Here is a 17,633-nt window from a genome sequence, read left to right on the forward strand (position 1 = left end):
CGAGTATTAAAATCCCAAAGAAGTCTACATGTATTTTGGCCCAACAGGTGCATGTAAGCAGGAGGTGTTGCCAGCAGATATTGAAAAGTCTGGATGTGAAGCCGATCCTGTGACGCTTGTGCAGCAATTATGGCAGGATGACAGTCAGAAACGTGTAGCTTACAACACGTGGCTTTTCAGTAACATCAACAATGGTTTATTAGACCCTTTCCATTACATCGTGAGTGATGAAGCATGTGAATTCACAGAAGACGAGGTACTGGGCAATGGAGAATCCGAACATTGTGTGTCAGCAATCACTCCATGATGATCGGCGTTCAGTACGGCGTAACAAGAACGCGCATCTTTGGACCGATTTTTTTTTTTTTTTTTTGTGCTATGGTCAACACGGTTGCATACATAGACGTTTTGATACATTTTCTGCTCAACTCACTGAATATAAAAGACAATACTGCTTCTTCCAGCAAAATGAGGCAACATGCCACACGTCTAAGGTATCCCTGAAACGAGTCCATGATGTCTTCACAGATGAACGAACTGTTAGCAAAAATTTATGGCCACTAAGTTCGCTCGATCTACGGACAGGAAGACAATATCAACCGTGAAGTTTCCGCCATCGATATCTGAAGTGTATGCCAGGTGTATATGAATATCATGATGTACCGTCTGCATTTCTTGCTTTTCTGTTTTCGTTTTCTTCAAAGGCAAAGAGAAAATGTGAAGCCGCAGTCCAGCGTAGAGCCTGCGCCTGCCGTCATGTATTTTTGATTTTCAGCTGTTAAAAAAAAAAAAAACAGAAGATGTTTTCCTGTTCCTCGATAAAAGGAAGGACTTGCTCTCTGTCAGTGAATGAAGGCAGAAGCACGTTATTTTAGAGTGTAATCGGCGGTAGCCATTTTGGTTATAAGAATAACTAAAAAGTCTGTATTTTTTATATGCATCGTAGGAAGAATATAGTATTATTTTGCCAGTGAAAAGTTGTATGAGTCATTATTCCAAGTAGTACTGCAATGTATATAAAATGAAGAAGCCCACCTGCATAGTTCGGAGTTATCATGAAGATCCGATTATGACAATATAAAGGACACAGTCAAGATTTTGTAGGTAGATACGGCGATTGGACGTAGTATTATTAACGGTAAGCATAAATCTACAACGTAAGACTGTTTCGTGTATGTGGAACTAATCTGAAAAGATTTTTTACTCATTTACAGGCATAGCTCAGCTTATTGTGCTTGTCCGGCATGCCAGAAAATTTTATAATAGACAGTAATCAAAATTCCATTTTCAGACCACTTCTTTGTTAATTTCTTATCTGCCATTAATTAATTTCATTATTTCCATATATCTAAATTTTATTTTTTGTTATATTATAAAGTGGCGACCGTGACAGGACTGCTTAGACGAGTGCAGCTGTGTACTGATGTTGCAGGAGCAGGGGTTACTTTCAAGACTTTCTGTAAACGTATTTTCCACTGTAATTTTCACTGTAAATAAATGGTAAGAGCATCTGAGCTTTTCCTTTCTGTAATTTTAGTGCATTTCCTGTACACTCGCACGGGGTCTCTTTATCCTCGACACCGTGTAGAGTGGTACAAAGATGCGTGAATATTTCTCAGTTTTATGTAGTGACGATGTGATACAGTTGGTATGAACAACTTGTTTGCGTGTGGATTCTTGCTTATTGACATTAAAGCCATGGTCATGTGCTACTCGTTTCTATGGCTTAACCATTTGAATTAGTTCTTTGATGTGATAGTTCAATTATTAAATCAAACTAAACAGCTGACTTTCAAGTGCAAAGGACACTATCAAGTCAGCAAGACGATTGATGAAACAAAAAAAAAATCTGTCTCTGTATGGACTGGATGATATTGTGAGTACATATGGTAAACACAGAATTGTCTCAGCAGGGGTGGCCATAAGCTGAAATGCACAGCAATGTGTCTGTTGTCCACTTGACGGGAGCGTCTCGAAGTGGTGACCATCCTGGTGTCGCCACCACATGAGGTCCTGCCGGGAGTCCGGCCCTGTAGGAGTCTGGAAGGCAGGTGCCCAGTGTCTCCTAGTAGTGGGCCAGCTCGCTCTCGAGGAACTCGGCAATACTCTGGAAGTTAGGCCTCCGATGTGGGTCCGTTTTCCAGCACTCCGCCATCAGGCCGGCGAGAGAGGGGGGCATGTCGGGTGGAGGCTGCATCCGGTATCCTAGGAAGAACAACATCGAGCACTGGTTCAACACAGTCTTTAGTTCTCAGGCCAGCTTCCTCTTGCCATCTTCAGGCTGGCCAGATCCATCACCCATTCCAACACCCACGCACAGAGCATGCACACATACATTACTGGCCATTAAAATTGCTACACCACGAAGATCACGAGCTACAAAAGCCAAATTTAACCGACAGGAGGAAGATGCTGTGATATGCAAATCATTAGCTTTTCAGGACATTCACACAAGGTTGGCGCCGGTGGCGATACCTACAACGTGCTGACACGAGGAAACTTTCCAACCGATTTCTCATACACAAACAGCAGTTAATCGACGTTGCTTGGTGAAACGTTGTTGTAATGCCTTGTGTAAGGAGGAGAAATGCGTACCATTACGTTTCCGACTTTGATAAAGGTCGGATTGTAGCCTATCACGATTGCAGTTTATCGTATCGCGACATTGCTGCCCGCGTTGGTCGAGATCCAATGACTGTCAGCACAATATGGAATCAGTGGGTTCAGGAGGGTAATACGCAACGCCGTGCCAGATCCTAACGGCCTCGTATCACTATCAGTCGAGATGAAGGGCTGTAACGGGTCGTGCAGCTACGTCTTGATCCCTGAGTCAACACATGGGGACGTTTGCAAGACAACAACGATCTGCACGAACAGTTCGACGACGTTTACAGCAGCATGGACTATCAGCTCGGAGACCGTGGCTGCGGTTACCCTTGACGCTGTATCACAGACAGGAGCGCCTGCGATGGTGTACTCATCGACGAACCTGGGTGCACCAATGGCAAAACGCCATTTTCTCGGATGAATCCAGGTTCTGGTTACAGCATCATGATGGTCGCAGCCGTGTTTATTGACATTGCAGTGAACGCACACTGTAAGCGTGTATTGGTCATCGCTATACTGGCGTATCATCCAATGTCATGGAATGGGGTGCCATTGGTTCCACGTCTCAGTCACCTCTTGTTCGCATTGACAGCACTTTGAACAGTGGACGTTACATTTCAGATGTGCTACGACCCCTGGCTCTGCCCTTCATTCGATCCCTGTGAAACCCTACATTTCAGCAGGATAATGCACTATCGCATGTTGCAGGTCCTGTACTGGCCTTTCTGGGTACAGAAAATGTTCGACTGCTGCCCTGGCCAGCATATTCTCCAGATCTCTCACCAATTGGAAACGTCTGGCCAATGGTGGCCGAGCAACTGGGTCGTCACAATACTCTTGATGAACTGTGGTATCGTGTTGAAGCTGCATGGGCAGCTGTACCTGTACACGCCGTCGAAGCTCTGTTTGACTCAATGCCCAGGCGTATTAAGGCCGTTATTACGGCCAGAGGTGGTTGTTCTGGGTACTGATTTCTCGGGATCTATGCACCCAAATTGCGTGAAAATGTAATCACACGTCAGTTCTAGTATAATATATTTGTCCAATGAATACCCGTTTATCATCTGCATTTCTTCTTGGTGCAGCATTTTTAATGGCCAGTAGTGTACACACACACACACACACACACACACACACACACAATCTTTTATATACAGGGTGATTCACGTAGATATGCAAATATTTCAATATGCTGTTCTACAACTAAAGAAAAACGTTCATATAAACATAGGTCCGCAAATGTTTAGTTGCTGAGTTACTGCTAGTAAAAGATTTTGCCTGAAATTTAGCAACTTCACTAATACGAAGCCATCGAAAAACTACACAAGGTTAAAGTAAAGCACTATTTCGTTTTATTTTGTTGTTATTTGTCTGGTGAATCTAATAAAACATGTCCCAGACTTGTATCTTCAGTAGTTCCGCAGAACACCCAAAGAAGCAAAGATTACTATACAAGTAAATTTGTTTACTTTCCATGAAGAATGTAGAAACGTTTATGTCATTGTTGGCAACCGTTAGTGAGTTGTTTCAGTCGTTTCCTAAACGTGAAACGAGTTAGTTTTCTGTATTGTTCAGTGAAATAACGTAAGAACAACTGTTCTGGTTTGTAGATTATTTATGAAATAGGGATGCCTTTCAGATTTACAACAGAGGAATACGCCGATATGGTATCTATTTATACCAAACGTGATGGTAATGCGCCGCCTGCAGTTAACGAATATTGCATACGTTATCCAACTCGGAGAATTCCGAATGCACGAACCGTTAGTGGAGTATTTCGGAAGTTATGGCAGACAAATTCTCTACCTAGCGTTCATAATCAGTACGAGCGCCCGATACATGAAGACGACAATGAGAATGTTCTGGATGCTGTCCAACGTAGCCTGGGTACGGGTACACGACGTATCTCTCAATGATTAGGCATTTCACAAGCTAAGGTATGGCGACCACTGAAATACAATAAACTGTATCCTTACCATAAACAAAAAATGCATCATTTACATATAGGAGATCACGCCCTTCGCTTGGGGTTGTGCACCTGGTTAAATATTAATCGGCAATTACACAAATACATTTTAATTACTAGTGAGACACAGTTTACTCGCGATGGTATAGACAATTTACATAATGAGCACGTGTGGTGTGAAACAAATACACATGCAACAGTGCACCGCAATTTCGAGCAACGATTTAGCATAAATGTGTGGTGTGGTGTAATCAACACAAACTTTATTGGACCATTCATTTTCCTAGGACGTCTAACTGCTGAGAGGTACTTACAGGGTTATTACAAATGATTGAAGCGATTTCACAGCTCTACAATAACTGTATTATTTGAGATATTTTCACAATGCTTTGCACACATATACAAAAACTCAAAAAGTTTTTTTAGGCATTCACAAATGTGCCCCCTTTAGTGATTCGGCAGACATGAAGCCGATAATCAAGTTCCTCCCTTACTCGGCGCAGCATGTCCCCATCAATGAGTTTGAAAGCGTCGTTGATGCGAGCTCGCAGTTCTGACACGTTTCTTGGTAGAGGAGGTTTAAACACTGAATCTTTCACATAACCCCACAGAAAGAAATCGCATGGGGTTAAGTCGGGAGAGCGTGGAGGCCATGACATGAAATGCTGATCATGATCTCCATCACGACCGATCCATCGGTTTTCCAATCTCCTGTTTAAGAAATGCCGAACATCGTGATGGAAGTGCGGTGGAGCACCATCCTGTTGAAAGATGAAGTCGGCGCTGTCGGTCTCCAGTCGTGGCATGAGCCAATTTTCCAGCATGTCCAGATACACGTGTCCTGTAACGTTTTTTTCGCAGAAGAAAAAGGGGCCGTAAACTTTAAACCGTGAGATTGCACAAAACACGTTAACTTTTGGTGAATTGCGAATTTGCTGCACGAATGCGTGAGGATTCTCTACCGCCCAGGTTCGCACATCGTGTCTGTTCACTTCACCATTAAGAAAAAATGTTGCTTCATCACTGAAAACAAGTTTCGCACTGAACGCATCCTCTTCCATTAGCTGTTGCAACCGCACCGAAAATTCAAAGCGTTTGACTTTGCCATCGGGTGTCAGGGCTTGTAGTAATTGTAAACGGTAAGGCTTCTGCTTTAGGCTTTTCCGTAAGATTTTCCAAACCGTCGGCTGTGGTACGTTTAGCTCCCTGCTTGCTTTATTCGTCGACTTCCGCGGGCTACGCGTGAAACTTGCCCGCACGCGTTCAACCGTTTCTTCGCTCACTGCAGGCCGACCCGTTGATTTACCCTTACAGAGGCATCCAGAAGCTTTAAACTGCGCATACCATCGCCGAATGGAGTTATCAGTTGGTAGATCTTTGTTGAACTTCGTCCTGATGTTTCGTTGCACTGTTATGACTGACTGATGTGAGTGCATTTCAAGCACGACATACGCTTTCTCGGCTCCTGTCACCATTTTGTCTCACTGCGCTCTCGAGCGCTCTGGCGGCAGAAACCTGAAGTGCGGCTTCAGCCGAACAAAACTTTATGAGTTTTTCCACGTATCTGTAGTGTGTCGTGACCATATGTCAATGAATGGAGCTACAGTGAATTTATGAAATCGCTTCAATCATTTGTAATAGCCCTGTACAATTCTTTCAAGAAGAAATACCCCACTTGCTCGAAGGTGTTCCACCTGCTACTCGATTGCAAATGTATTTTGAACACGACAGGGCCCCCACATTTCACCAACGACGTTACTCACATATTTAAATGAACATTTTCCCCAGAAATGGATTGGTTGTGATGCTACACGTCTGTGGCCACCCAGATTGCCCGATTTAACACCAATGGATTTTTTTTTTTTTTTTTGTATGGGAATGGGTGAAAGACATGGTTTACCAGGACAAAGGCAATACACGTATCTACACTTCATATCCTCTATTCTTTGGACGTTATCAGTTACCATGCCGCCAAAATAGCAAAACTCATCAACTGATTTAAGGGTCTCATTTGCTAATCCAGTTTCCTCGCCGGCCGCAGCGGACGAGCGGTTCTAGGCGATTCAGTCTGGAACCGCGCGACCGCTACAGTCGCAAGTTCGAATCCTGCTTCGGGCATGGATGTGTGTGATGTCCTTAGGTTAGTTGGGTTTAAGGGGGGTAGGACGTCAAACTGGCCGACTTGAAGCAGGAGAGGCACCACAGGACATTTTAATTTTCACTGTCTATACTTTTACAAGTAAATTCATAAAACTTTGTCAGCATGACCAGGAAGGGTTCAGGATTCACGCTCATAGCAGTGGAAGTTCAAAACTATAGCAAAATATATCTTTTTACATGTGAAATTTCATCATTTTTTCACTTACTATTGGCTGCATTCGTTGCTATAGGTACACTTTTCTTCATAAGTAAGGGAGATTCTTCGATGAGTTTTGCACAGCATACAAACCATACTTACAGGTCTATAGAATTTTCTAAATCTATTAAAACTGTGCTAAAAATTGAGATAATTAACCATAAAATTTGAGTTTTTTCTAAACATGAAGTTTAAATTTTACAGGTCATTCATTTTTTCATTAATTAACTAAATTCTAGAGTTTCATACACCTGTAAGTATGATTTGTATGCTGTGCAAAATTCATCGAAGAATCTCTCTTACTTGTAAAGAAAAATGTACCTATAGCAACAAATGCAGCCAATACTAAGTGAAAAAATGATGAAATTTCACACGTAAAAAAAATTATTTTGTTATACTTTTGAACTTACATTGCTAAGAGTTTGAATCCTGCATTCTTCCTGGTCGTGTTGACAAAATTTTTATGAATTTATTTGTAAAAGTATAGACAGTGGAAATTAAAATGTCCTGTGGTGCCTCTCCTGCTCCAAGTCGGCCCGTTTGACGTCCTACCACCCTTAAGTAGTTCTAAGTTCTAGGAGACTGATGACCTCAGATGTTAAGTCCCATAGTGCTCAGAGCCATTTTTGAACCAATTTCCTCAGCACCACATGATTTAATTCGACTAATTCCGTTGTCTTTGTATTGATTTTGTTGAGGTTCATCTTACATCCTCCTTTCAAGACACTTTTCGTGCCAAGTGCTTTGCTGCCTCTGACAGAATTCTAGTGTCATTGGCAAACCTCAAAGTTTTCATTGCTTCTCACTAAACTTTAATGCTCATTCCATATTTTGCTTTGGTTTCTCTTATTGCTTGCTCAGTGTACAGAGTGAATAACATCGGCGACAGGCTGCAACCTTGTCGCACTACCTTCTCATAACTGCTTCCCTTTCATGGTCTCTGCTGTGGCCTTCTTCACCAGACATCACGGCGCCTAGAGTATCAGCAACCAAACTGACAGCCTGTAGCCGCGGGTTGCCCGCTTCGCGGAATAAACAGTCCAATGTTTCTGAAATTGTAAACATATGCTGGTCTCCACATATACATTACATCTACCGATTTCTGTCCCATTCAGATAATTCCTTCGTAGTGTGTCGGATTTTTTCTTTCTGTGTAGATCAATAAATATACCATCTCAGGTATACAAATAGCACGATGGTGTGGTTTAAAGTTCAACTAATAAGTCAGCATGACAAATGAGTAAAACACAGAAACAGCAAAAATTGCAAAATAAATTTAACAATTGTGTAAACTTGCCTTGGGCTAGCATACGTACCGTTACTCACCAGGTGGACAGCTTCCCGGCCTTTCATATTCGAATATGGCTCACCACCTCTCGAGAATATCTCCCACATGAGCACGCCATAACTCCATACATCGCTCTTCGATGAGTACTTGGCTGCAAAAGACACAGTTTATTCAAAGACACCTGTTTCAACAAAGAACAGGCAGTTACATCTGCAGCACGAAGAAGGATAACAAATAACCAAAATTTTACTCATTATACATACAGTGTTGTGGGGAGACCAGTCGATTAAAGGAGGACTTTCGATGGCCAACTTTTGCAGCATGAATGATTGGACACTCAAGTGCGATCTTGCATGGCAGCTAAGGGCACGTCATTCGACGCTGTGATCCAGACTTTGCCAGTTACGGTGGCAGACAAATCTCTCAGCGACTCAGGACCAGATGTTACCTTTTGATAAGAGATCTGAGTCGTCTGCCTCATCCTTAAGACTGATTCTCGCGTCTGCATATCCCTTTCAGCTGGTGGACACTGATGAGGCAAAACAATTTGTAATATTGTGTCGGTCGACCTTGGGAATGTAATTCTGCAGCGATTCAGTTTCCCCGAGGTACACAAAGGTCACGAAATTCACATAAATTGTGGACCAGTGTTCTGTGCGTATAATTAAATTATGGACAGGTACGTGTCCATAAAACTATCGGAGCTAAGGAAAAATTGAGTGAAATGGTGAAACGTTGAGTACTTTCGGAATCCGAAATCAGGGGAATTACTTTGGCGCATAACATTTTGTAATACCCGATTTGAGTTTAGACATAATCCTGGGGATGGACTGATTGACAGATTGTATAGCAAACAAAAGACGTTGAAATTGTTTGGGTGTTACTGAACTTTGAAGTTTCAAACATTAATGTAAACGTAAAATTTGATAACGGAATAATAGATAGTAGCGATTTGTGGATGTTATAAGACTACATTTTGGCGAATATGACGTAGTGGTATTATGTAAACAAGTTTGTTGTTAGAGAATGAGATTTTCACTCTGCAGTGGAGTGTGCGCTGATATGAAACTTCCTGGCAGATTAAAACTGAGTGCCCGACCGAGACTCGAACTCGGCACGTTTGCCTTTCGCGGGCAAGTGCTCTACCAACTGAGCTACCCAAGCACGACTCACGACCGGTCCTCACAGCTTTACTTCTGCCAGTAACTCGTCTCATACCTTCCAAACTTTACAGAAGCTCTCCTGCGAACCTTGAGAACCAGCACTCCTGAAAGAAAGGATATTGCGGAGACATGGCTTAGCCACAGCCTGGGGGATGTTTCCAGAATGAGATTTTCACTCTGCAGCGGAGTGTGCGCTGATATGAAACTTCCTGGCGGATTAAAACTGTGTGCCCGAACGAGACTCGAACTCGGGACCTTTGCCTTTCGCGGGCAAGTGCTCGCAGGAGAGCTTCTGTAATGTTTGGAAGGTAGGAGACGAGTTACTGGTAGCTGTGAGGACTGGGCGTGAGTCGTGCTTGGGTAGCTTAGATGGTTTGTACCAATAAAGATCTTTTGTTCATTTCCCCTGTGCCTGGCAAAAAAAATAATAATAATAAAATAAAATAAAAATAAATCAAAAAGCTACATTGAGGGAGTGATTCAGGGACGGGAAGGGGGAGACATCGCGGCCAGGCCTCGGGTTCCGACCCCTGCCCGCCTTGTCTCCAACTACTCATAACTGAACACTCTTAAGAAAAAAAAAAAAATAAATAAAAAAATAAAAAAGATGGATAAAAAAAGGGGTAGCGTCAAAAAAAAAAAAGATGGTAGAGCACTTGCCCGCAAAAGTCAAAGGTCCCGAGTTCGAGTCTCGGTCGGGCACACAGTTTTAATCTGCCAGGAAGTTTCAGGGTTGTTGTTCTTGTTGTTGTTGTGGTCTTCAGTCCAGAGACGGGTTTGATGCAGCTCTCTATGCTACTCTATCCTGTGCAAGCTTCTTCATTTCCATATAATTACTGCACCCTACATCTTTCTGAATCTGCTTAGTGTATTGATCTCTTCGTGTGCCCTCCAATACTAAATTGGTGATCTCTTGATGTCTCAAAACATATCTTACCAACCGAACCCTTTTCATAGCCAAGTTGTGGCACGCTTCCCTCCAACACTAAATTGGTGATCTACTGATGCCTCACAGTTTCTCCTACCAACTGAGCCCTTTTTCCAGTCAGGTTGTACCACACATTTCCTTTCTCCCCAATTATATTCAGTACCTGCTCATTAGTTATGTGATCTACCCAACTAATCGTCAGCATTCTTCTGTAGCATCACATTTCGAAGGCTTCTATTCTCTTCTTGTCTAAACTATTTGTCGTCCATGTTTCACTTCCATACGTGACTACACTCCATACGAATACTTTCAGAAAAGACTTCCTGACAATTAAATCTATTGCTTGTCATTGGGGGCTCCAGTGTTAGGTGGGTGATGGAGCCACTTACGGATATGGTAGCTGACGGGAAGAAAGCCAATGTGCACTCCATGTGCATACCGGGGGGGAGTCACCCAAAATGTGGAAAGGGTCCTTCCGGATGCCATGAAGGGTACAGGGTGCAGTCAACTCCAGGTGGTGCTCCATGTCGGCACTAATGACGTGTGTCGTTATGGATCGGAAGAGATCCTCTCTGGTTTCCGGCGGCTATCTGAGTTGGTGAAGACTGCCAGTCTTGCTAGCGAGATGAAGGCAGAGCTCACACAATCTGCAGCATCGTCGACAGGACCGATTGCGCACCTTTGGTACAGAGCCGAGTTGAGGGTCTGAATTAGAGGCTCAGACTGTTCTGCGACCATGTGGGCTGCGCCATAGGGTGGTGGGGTTTCGGGTTCCGCTAAATAGGCCAGGTGTCCACTAAACACAGGAGGCGGCTACAAGGGTAGCAGGGGCTGTGTGGCGTGGACTGGGACGTTTTTTAGGTTGGACAGTCTCGGGAAAGACCAATAACGACTCCAGTCTCAAAGGGTACAGGACAAAGAAACGACGAGAGTCGACCAAGCAATAGTCGGTATTGTAGTTCTAAATTGTCGTAGCTGTGTTGGAAAAGTACCAGAGCTTCAAGCGCTGATAGAAAGCACTGAAGCTAAATTCGTTATACGAACCGAAAGCTGGCTAAAGCCGGAGATAAATTCTGCCGAAATTTTTACAGAGGTCCAAACCGTGTTCAGAAAGGATAGATTAAATAAAGTAGGTGGTGGTGTGGTGTGTCTGTTGGCAGTAGTTTATCTTGTAGTGAAGTTGAAATAGGTAGTTCCTGCGAATTACTATGGGTAGAGGTTATACTCAACAGCCCAACAGCCGTACCAAAATAATAATTGTCTCCTTCTACCGACCCCCTGACTCAGATGATACGATAACTGAACGGTTCGAAGAAAACTTGAATCTCATTACAAATAAGTACCCCACATATACAGCTATAATTGGTGGATACTTCTTCCCACGCCCGGGTTCCCGGGTTCGATTCCCGGCGGGGTCAGGGACTTTCTCTGCCTCGTGATGGCTGGGTGTTGTGTGATGTCCTTAGGTTAGTTAGGTTTAAGTAGTTCTAAGTTCTAGGGGACTGATGACCATAGATGTTGAGTCCCATAGTGCTCAGAGCCATTTGAACCATTTTTTGGTGGATACTTCAACCTACCCTCGCCGGCCGGTGTGGCCGAGCGTTTCTAGGCGCTTCAGTCTGGAGCCGCGCTGCTGCTACGGTCGCAGGTTCGAATCCTGCCTCGGGCATGGATGTGTGTGATGTTCTTAGGTTAGTTAGGTTTAGTAGTTCTAAGTTCTAGGGGACTGATGACCTTAGATGTTATGTCCCATAGTGCTCAGAGCCATTTGAACCATTTTTTTTCAACCTACCCTCGATTTGTTGGCGAAAATACATGTTCAAAGCCGGTGGAAGACAGAGAACATCTTCCACATTGTACCAAATGCTTTCTCTGAGAATTACTTTGAACAATTAGTTCATGAGCCCACACGAATTGTAAATGGTTGCGAAAACACATTTGACCTCTTAGTCACAAATAATCCTGATCTAAAAGAGACTGTCATGACGGATACAGGGTCATTGTGGCGAGGGTCAAAACCAAATCAACCAAAACCACTAAAAATAAACGCAAAATATATCTATTTAAAACAGCAGCTGTTAGCATGAGTGACATAAAAGTAGATATCTTAGGTGTTGCGAAACAACTTAAGAAAAAATGGTTCAAATGGCACTGAGCACTATGGGACTTAACATCTGAGGTCATCACTCCCCTAGAACTTAGAACTACTTAAACCTAACTAACCTGCCCGAGGCAAGATTCGAACCTGCGACCGTCGCGGTCGCGCGGTTCTAGACTGAAGCGCCTAGAGCCGGCACTTAAGAAAGGCAAGTCTTCCGGGCCAGATGGTATACCAGTCAAGATCCTGTCAGAGTATACAGACACAATAGCGCCTTTCTTAGCAATCATATACAACCGCTCGCTTGACGAAAGGTCTGTTCCTGAAGACTGGAAAGTAGCACAGGTCACACCAATATTCAAGAAAGAAAATAGGAGTAACCCATTGAATTACAGACCCATATCACTGACCTCAATTTGCAGGATTTTGGAGCGTATACTGTACTCGAACATTATGAATCATCTTGAAGAAAACGACTCATTGATAAATAACCAACACGGATTCAGAAAATATCGTTCTTGGTGAACGCAGCTAGCTCTTTATGTAATGAGTGCTGTCGACAAGGGATCTCAGATCGATTCCATATTCCTAGATTTCCAGAAGGCTTTTGATACCATTCCTCACAAGCGACTATTAATCAAATTGCGTGCATATGGAGTATCGTCTCAGCTGTGTGACTGGATTCGTGATTTCCTCTCAGAGAGGTCACAGTTTGTAGTGACAGACGGTAAATCATCAAGCAGAACAGAAGTGATATCTGGCGTTCCGTAAGGTAGTGTCATAGCCCTCTGCTGCCCCTGATTTACATGAATGATCTAGGTGATAATCTGAGCAGCCCCCTTAGATTGTTTGCAGATGACGCTGTAATTTACCGTCTAGTAAAATCATCAGACGATCAGTTCCAATTACAAAATGATCTAGAGAGAATTTCTGTATGGTACTAAACAAAGAAAAGTGAGAGGTCATCCACATGGGTACTAAAAGAAATCCAATAAATTTTGGATATACGATAAATCGCACAAATCTAAGGGCTGTCAGTTCGACAAAATACCTAGGAATTACAATTACGAGCAACTAAAATTGGAAACACCTCATAGATAATATTGCGGGGAAGGCGAAACAAAGACTGCGCTTTGTTGGCAGAACAGTTAGAAGATACGACAAACCCAGTAAAGAGACAGCGTACATTACACTTGTCCGTCCTCTGCTGGAATATTGCTGTGCGGTGTGGGATCATTACCAGGTAGGATTGACGGAGAACATCGAAAAAGTGCAAAGATGGGCAGCCCGTTTCGTGTTGTCGCGCAATAGGGGTGAGAGTGTCACTGACACGATACGCGAGTTCGAGTGGAAGTCACTGAAACAAAGGCGGTTTTCTTTGCGGCGAGATCTATTTACGACATTTCAATCACCAACTTTCTCTTCCGAATGTGAAAATATTTTGTTGACACCCACCTTCGTAGGGAGAAACGATCATCATAATAAAATAAGAGAAATCAGAGCTCGATCGGAAAGATTTAGGTGTTCCTTTTTCCCACGTGCCATTCGAGAGTGGAATGGTAGAGAAGTAGTATGAAGATGGTTCGATGAACCCTCTGCCAGGCACTTAAGTGTGCATTGCAGAGTAACCATGTAGATGTAGATGTAGACTCTTCAGAAACGCTTTCCTTGCCATTGCCATCCTCTCCGACCATCATCAGTTATTTTGCTCCCCAAATAGCAAAACTCATCTACTATTTTAAGTGCCTCATTTCCTAATCTAATTCCCTCAGCATCACCTTATTTACTTCGACGACATTCCATTATCATCGTTTTGCTTTTGTTGATGTTCATCTTATATCCTCCTTTCAAGAAACTGTCCATTCTGTTCGACTGCTCTTACAGGTCCTTTGCTGTCTCTGACAGAATTACAATGTTGTCACCAAACCTCAAAGTTTTTACTTCTTTTCCATGGATTTTAATTCCTACTCCACATTTTTCTTTTGTTTCCTTTACTGGCTGCTCAATATACAGATTGAATAACATCGGGGATAGACTACAACGCTGTCTCACTCCCTTCTCAACCACTGCTTCCCTTTCATGCCTCCCTAGTCTTATAACTGCCATCTGGTTTTAGTACAAATTGTAAACAGCCTTTCGCTCCCTGTATTTGACCCCTGCCACATTCAGAACTTGAGAGAAAGTGTTCCAGTCAACATTGTCAAAAGCTTTCTCTTAGTCTACAAATACTAGAAATGTAGGTTTGCCCTTCCTTAATCTTCTGAGATAAGTCGTAGAGTCAGTATTGCCTCACGTGTTCTAACATTTCTACGGAATGCAAACTGATCTTCCCTGAAGTCGTCTTCTACAAGTTTTTCCATTCGTCTGTAAAGAATTCGCGTTAGTATTTTGCAGCTGTGACTTATTAAACTGATAGTTCGGTAATTATAACACCTAACAATACCTGTTTTATTTCGGATTGGAATTATTAGGTTCTTCTTGAAGTCTGAGGGTATTTCGCCTGTCATACATCTTGCTCACCGGATGGTAGATTTTTGTCAGCAGTTATAATGGAATGTTGTCTACTCCAGGGGCCTTGTTTCGACTTAGGTCTTTGAGTGCTCCGTCAAATTCTTCACGCAGTGCCATATCCCCTATTTCATCTTCATCTAAGCCCCCTTCTATTTCCACAATATTGCCCTCAAGTAAATCGCCCTTGTATAGACCCTCTATATACTCCTTCCACCCTTCTGATTTCCCCTTTTTGCTTAGGACTGGTTTCCCATCTCAGCTCTTGATATTCATACAAGTGATTCTCTTTTCTCCAAATATCTCTTTAATTTTCCTGTAAGCAGTCTATCTTACCCCTAGTGATATATCCCTCTACGTCCTTACATCTATCCTCTAGCCACCCCTACTTAGCGATTTTGTATTTCTTTTTACCTGCTTCATTAAACAAGGTGACATTACAGAATAGGTTATTGAGATACTGGGATTTACTACTGGGCCGGCCGCAGTGGCCGAGCGGTTCTAGGCGCTACAGTCTGGAACCTCGCGATCGCTATGGTCGCAGGTTCGAATCCTGCCTCGCACATGGATGTGTGTGATGTCCTTAGGTTAGTTAGGTTTAAGTAATTCTAAGTTCTAGGGGACTGATGACCTCAGAAATTGTCCCATAGTGCTCAGAGCCATTTGAACCATTTACTGCTGGCTTAGAGACAATGAGTGCCATGTTGGCCTTAGCTATATATCTACATCTTTATTCTGCAGGCAACTGCGAAGTGCATGTCAGATGGTACATCCCATTGTATCAATTCTTTCCCATTCTATTCACATATGGAGAATAGGAAGAACGAATGTTTAAATGTCCCTCTGTGCACTGCACTTAATCTAATCTTATCTTCATGATATTTATGGGAGCGATATGTAAATCGTTGTATTATATTCCTAGAGTTATCATGTAAAGGCATTCTCTGGATGGTTAATGTCTATATTTGAGAGGCTATCTGTTCAGTTTCTTCAGCATCTCTGTGACACTCTCCCACAGTTTAAATAAAACTATTACCTTTCGTCTTGTCCTTCCCTGTCTACATTCAATATCCCCTGTCAGTGCTATCTGGTACAGGTCCCAAACACTGGACCAATATTCTAAGGTGGGTTGCATGAGTGATTTGTAAGCAATCTCCACTGCACTACTCAGTGATCTGCCAGTGAACTGTAACCTGCCACATGCTTTATGTATGACTATGCCCACGCGATCGTTCCATTTCTGATCCCTACAAAGTGTTACAAACAGGCATTTGTATGAGTTGGGAGATTCCAACACTGACTCATTGATATTGTAGTCATAGGATACTATGTCTCTCCATTTTGTGAAGTGCACAACTTTTTTCATTTCTGAACAATTAAAGCAGTTTGCCAATCTTTGCAGCACTTTGAAATCTCATTAAGATCTGACTGAAAATTTATGGAGCTTCTTTCAGACGGAACCACATTTCACTGTCCAAGCGGCATCATCCGCAAAAGCTATGACGTTACTATTATTATTGTCTGCAAGGTCATAAACGTACAATATGAACAGCAAGGGTCCCTCCATCCAACATAACTTGCTCTGTCTCCCTTACGAGTAAATTCACAACCCATTCACAAATTTCGTTGATGCTCCATACTATTGTACTTTTGACAATAAGCGTAGGTCTGACAGAGAGTCAAATTCTTTTTGGATACCAAGAAATACTGCCTCTACTGGTTCACCTTGTTCCAAGGCTTTCAGTATGTCGTCTGAGAAGAGTGAGAATTGGGCATCACACAGTCGACGTTTTCGGAATCCATGCTGGTTGGAATCTAGGTGGTCACTTCGTTCGAGATTGCTCATTATGTTTGCGCTCAGAATCTGATCTAAGATTCCACAAGAAATCGGTGTCAACGATATTGGAGAGTAGTTTTGTGAATCACTCCTGCTACCTTTCTTGTAAACTGATTTGACCTGAGCTTTCTCCCAACTACTGGGCACAGTTTTTGTTCGAGGGATCTATGGTACGCTACAGTCGCAGGTTCGAATCCTGCCATGGGCATGGTTAGTTAGGTTTAAGTAGTTCTAAGTTCCAGGGGACTGATGACATCAGAAGTTAAGTCCCATAGTGCTAAGAGCCATTTGAACCATTTGATCTACGGTAGACTATAGTTAATTGGCCAACCCAGTCACAAATTCAGTGTCGAATTTGACAGGGATTCCATTGGGCCCTGGAGCTTTGTTTAGTTTCGATAACTTTAGCTGTTTTTCAACACTGGTGCCAACAGGTATTTCAGTCATTTCAGTGATATGAGAATTAAATTGGAGCAATTTTCTTGGGTTTTCCCTTGTAAATGAATATTTGATTGTATTCCATCACATTCAGGTCAGGAGAATTTGGTGTCCAAATTAGCAATGTGAGTTCACTTTATATCTTCAACCCGCTTCAGTCCTATAATATGGGAAGCTATCCTGCTGAAAAATGCCATCAAGCATGAAGGGCTGTAGCCGGCCGGTGTGGCCATGTGGTTCTAGGCACTTCAGTCTGGAACTGCTACGGTGACAGGTTCGAATCCTGCCTCGGGCATGGACGTGTGTGATGTCCTTAGGTTAGTTAGGTTTAAGTAGTTCTAAGTTCTAGGGGACTGATGACCACAGATGTTAAGTCCCACAGTGCTCAGAGCCATTTCAACCATTAAAGTGCTGCAAGTGGTCTACAATAATGTTCATGTCGTT

At 42.9% G+C, this 17,633-nt stretch overlaps 1 protein-coding gene across 1 annotated transcript in view; it reads right to left on the reverse strand.

Annotated features, from left to right (window-relative positions):
- Positions 1–2,065: 2,065 nt before the first annotated feature.
- Positions 2,066–17,633, reverse strand: part of LOC126427972 (tyrosine-protein kinase Fer-like) — a 129,117-nt gene continuing 113,549 nt past the window's right edge. The window contains exons 7-8 of the mRNA XM_050089858.1: positions 8,246–8,368; positions 2,066–2,205 (exon numbers count right to left, since the gene is read on the reverse strand). Coding sequence (XP_049945815.1) covers positions 2,066–2,205; positions 8,246–8,368 — 263 coding nt within the window. The remainder of the gene's footprint in view (positions 2,206–8,245; positions 8,369–17,633) is intronic.

This window comes from Schistocerca serialis, chromosome 12, assembly GCF_023864345.2.
Source record: "Schistocerca serialis cubense isolate TAMUIC-IGC-003099 chromosome 12, iqSchSeri2.2, whole genome shotgun sequence".
Classification (NCBI taxonomy): domain Eukaryota; kingdom Metazoa; phylum Arthropoda; class Insecta; order Orthoptera; family Acrididae; genus Schistocerca; species Schistocerca serialis.